This window comes from Sinocyclocheilus anshuiensis, unplaced genomic scaffold (genome assembly GCF_001515605.1).
Source record: "Sinocyclocheilus anshuiensis isolate Anshui unplaced genomic scaffold, SAMN03320099.WGS_v1.1 scaffold462, whole genome shotgun sequence".
In the NCBI taxonomy this organism is placed as follows: Eukaryota; Metazoa; Chordata; class Actinopteri; order Cypriniformes; family Cyprinidae; genus Sinocyclocheilus; species Sinocyclocheilus anshuiensis.
In genome coordinates this window covers 104,229-108,822 of record NW_015542340.1, presented here as the reverse complement: position 1 = coordinate 108,822, position 4,594 = coordinate 104,229, and the positions used below count along the sequence as shown (strand labels likewise).

Genomic DNA, 4,594 nt, shown 5'->3' with positions numbered 1-4,594 from the left:
GCTTATTTTACAAAAGCACAAAGATTTGTTTTTATTGTGAATGTACACAAATAAAGGCAAACCTTTTACAATTCCGATTACCTTTATGACTAAAAGGAGTAGTTGTTTCCACTGTTAGAAGGAAAAAATTCAAGTGATTGCGCCGTTCATTATCATAATAAAATACAGTCAGTCAAACATATGGAAAAAAAAATGTAGTAAAAAAATATGTAGTAAACTCTGTGCCGTTAAGTGTTATCACCGCACCACCGTGATGTTATGCAAAACATTTTGTTTTACGTGGATATTGGAACGCGAGTTAAGTAGGCTACATAATAAATAATAATTTGCCATTTAAATACATCGCAAATACGGAAACATTTGATTTTGTGTCGAATGAGAGACACAACGTTGGTTTCAGTTTCGTTTTAGCCTAAATTAATTTGTTTTGGCTTGTCGTTAATATTGCTATAGCTTCTTATATTTTTAATTCTTGTTTTTTTCTAAATACTGTTAATTGAAAGGCTTTGTTGTGGAGGTGAACTAAAATAGCCTAGCTATGTTTACAGTGTTTATTATAATGTTTGTAAACATTTCGCGTCGGCATTAGGCCTATTTCTGAATGAAATAATAAAATGCTACTTGTTTTTTCTCTCTCTAAAAAACACAATTATTTTATACGCGTAGCGTATTTTAACCATGAAGCAAATCTTTTTAAATATTTTGATAAATTACTGAAAAAAAAAATTTTACTTTTTAAACCGTTTAACTGATTGTATTAATCGGTCAAAATTCTATACGATCGGTTAACGGTTAACCGGTTAAAATGAACATCCCTATAACAGTATGAAAGATACTTACATAAAATTATATAAATATCAGTCGTCACTCTATATCTCCAATAATATGTCTTAGTAAAATGATTTTTAAATGCTTAGTTTGGTAATCAAAACAAAATACAATGCAATACAATGATGATTGAGAGATGAACAAATAAGCATTCCTCGAAGGCCTGATGGATCATATTTGATACTAATTTTTCTAAAACATTAGTGCTGTCAAATGATTAATCGCAATTAATCGCATCCAAAATAAACGTTTTTGTTTACATAATATGTGTGTACTGTGTGTATTTATTATGTATATATAATTATATATAACACATACAGCATATATTTTGAAAATATTTACATGTATTTAAATGTATATATTTATATTCATATAAATTATATCATATATAAATATATTTAATATATAAACATAACATTTTTCTTAAATATATACATGCCTGTGTGTGTATTTATATATCCATAATAAATATACAGAGTACACACACATATATTATGAAAACAAAACCTTTTATTTTGGATGCGATTAATCGCGATTCATCGTTTGACAGCACTATAAAAAATATAAAAGTTATTCTTATGTTTATTTTTTAAAAATCAGTAAAGATTTTACAGCAAAAAGACACGTGAAGCACGCGCTGAAGGTGGACGTTTGTACAATTATACTAAAAAAAACTTTCACTCGCAAAAAAAGTCTAAATTATCACTCAGACGATAGAAGACATGCAGTAGATTCTGTGCAACAGGTTTTTCAGTAAAGTTTGAAGTGAAGTGAAATGACGTGTGGTATGCTGCGGCGCCCGGGGAGCAGTTGGGGGTTCGGTGCCTTGCTCAAGGGCACCTCAGTCGTGGTATTGAAGGTGAGAGAGAGCGCTGTACATTCACTCCCCCTACCTACAATCCCTGCCGGTACGAGACTCGAACCCACAACCTTTGGGTTATGAGTCCGACTCTCTAACCATTAGGCCACGACTTTCCCACGACTTAAAGTTCTGATCATGTTGATCATCTAGATGCTTTAGTAGGCTTTAAGGTTCATTTTAAGGTTAAAATATCTTCAAATGAAGCTTCTCTGACTGACCTGGTCAATGACAGAGTCCAGGGTGCTGAGAAGCAGGAACCCGCGTCCCCGCACCAGATACTCTCCCAGCGCCACCATGTGACTCTCCTCCTCGTCCTCGGCCCGCTGGGCCACCGCACTACACAACTGGTGCACATCCGTCAGGAACTCCCGTGCCAGGGTGTTACTGGCCCCACTCATGTCCGAGCTGATGGAGGAGAGAAAACCAGAGCATGAATACATGTAAATCACCTGCTGGAACCTGCTACAGCTCTGCTTTAGTTTCACATACATTGCAGTTCTCTTTTTGTATAAATTAACAAGAAAATAAAAACAAGTGAAACTGCTCAGCTGGTTTCATGTCCCATAAATTCTTTTATATAAATGGATTTACATACAAGAAAATCTTGTTATAATCTAGTATGCTTCTACTGTTTTTATGTTTACATGTAATTAATTATGCAGTCTCAGGGCTCCAGACAAAAAAATCGAGTAAGGAGCCATTGGCTCCTATAAGAAAAAAATTAGGCGCCAAATAATTTTTTTAGGTGCCACAGAATAAACGTGTTTTATTTATTTATTTTATTTTTTTACATTTTAACATTTCAATCATACTGTCATGTGTTTATGTCTCATCTTTTCTTGATTTATCAGCATTTTAATCCATCTTGTAGATGACCTGGGAACTAAGGTTCACTTAATGTTGGAACTAAATGTCTTTTCCAACTTGAAATATACAGTCACAAATAATTGCTCATTACACAGAATCTGTACCAATATCACGGACCATAAGCATCACTTGGCCATTGAGTGTAGTTTGGGCTCCTCCTCAATGCATCCTATAAATGTTGTCATATGTCTTTCGCACATCCAGTCTGTTTTTCTTCATTAGTAAAATGCAATTTTATAGGAATTTTATAATCATGTAGACGACAGGTTTAGTAAAAATATTAGTATGCAGTAGTGCAAAACGCTCCTCTTAATAGTTATTTTTCTAGCTGACTGATCAGCTTATGGACAACGAATGGTTATTCTGATTATTACGTTGCAATGTTTACAAGCTTTACACGTTTTCCGCAGTTTGAAAAACTGAATGAGCAATTTCAGACATTACAGACATTTCAGTTGTACTGTAGTCTCTCTTATAAAATAGCCTACCTTTTGATGTTAATTCATGTTCATTATGTAGCTACTATAGTAGTAAAGGGAACGTTAATGGGTTCACTTGCCGCTTGAACTGAGGCGCTAAAGCAATCGCGCCTGCCGCATTAAAGAGCGCCAAAGTCGTATTTACTGTTTGAATTTCGTTATGAATTTGGCATAATTTTAAAGCTGATACTTTGTTTATTAAAAAGTAACAAAGCACAAAGCTTTTTGCGATTACTGGACGGCAAGTGCGCTTCAAATAATATGAAGTTCACGCATTAACGGAACACAGTATATAGCCTAAGATCTTGATAAGAAGAAGCCATATTAGTAATGATTATAAACGAGAATTGTTAACGATATTGCCAATATCCACACAGCTGACAGCTTTACCTGTTGTAGTTTGTTCAAGTTGTGCACGAAATAGACACTGCTTTTCTACACTTTTACTTCGCATGTCTCCGTCATTTCGATCTCTCTCTCGCGCTGCACAACTGAGCTGCGTTTAGCAGGTGTGCCGTTATCGCTGGTGTTCGGCAGAGACGAGGACTGTTTGAAACTCTTTTTTCCACTAAAACTTTGATGCACATCGTCTCAGTTTAATACGTCAACATAACAAAAAATGTGATCGCAAAATTATCAGGAAAAAAGGCATTACATGCAAATTTTTAAATCGTAACATGTAAATACATACAGTCGGCAGTGGCAACCTTAGCAAAAACTTCACTCACAAATGAATATTTTTGGTAGCAAATGTGACCGTTTTAGTCGCAGTCTGGAGCCCTGAGTCTGTCTATCTGTCAACAGCTTTTGCAGATCAGATGCTGTCTATGTAAGGAGCTTACTAGGTTTTAGCCAAAAAAAACAAACAAAGAAAAGTGATCAATATTGCCAATATCCCACAAAGGCTGGCAGTCCATTTAACCCCACCAGTTCAGTCATATCAATAAAGCAGCTAAATAATCAAACTTGATCAGTGAAATGTAGGTTATGGTATGCACACAGACTATGACTATGTGAGGCCTGGCAGGAACTACAGTGATATTACGCAACAAGATTAGGCTTCATGGACACGGACAGCAGATCCTGTCATCAGACACTGACCCAGCGTACTGTATCGCATCAACCAGTTATTCCATCCACCACATCAACCGCTGGACAGGATTTCAGCCGTCTCACTTTACCAAACCACAGACAGCAGAACACATGGTCACAATAAGCATAACAATTCCCAGACATTGATTTAACCTCATTACTTTGAAGATATTAAGGATGATTGCAATAATTACGCATCATATTAAACCCCAAAAATCAAAAGAAAAAAGGATATTTTTACAAAATTATATTATTATTATTATTATTAATGATAATAAACGGTATTATTTTTATAATAAAAATCAAATTAATATATTATATTTCACTGCTGAATTAAAATGTTTTTAAGAAAAACAATATTATGATAATAACAAATATTTTACAGTACAAGTGTAAAATTACATTAAAAATGTGTCTTAATTTGTCATTTTCAAATTATATATTCAATAAATTATATATATATATA

The 4,594-nt window shown here is 34.2% G+C and overlaps 1 protein-coding gene across 1 annotated transcript in view; it reads right to left on the bottom strand.

Moving 5' to 3' along the window:
- The window catches only part of LOC107691204 (lysosomal-trafficking regulator-like), a 122,024-nt gene that overhangs the window by 83,788 nt on the left and 33,642 nt on the right, over window positions 1-4,594 (bottom strand). Inside the window, 1 exon segment of the mRNA XM_016489701.1 lies at window positions 1,909-2,095. Within this exon segment, the coding sequence (XP_016345187.1) occupies window positions 1,909-2,095 (187 nt within the window).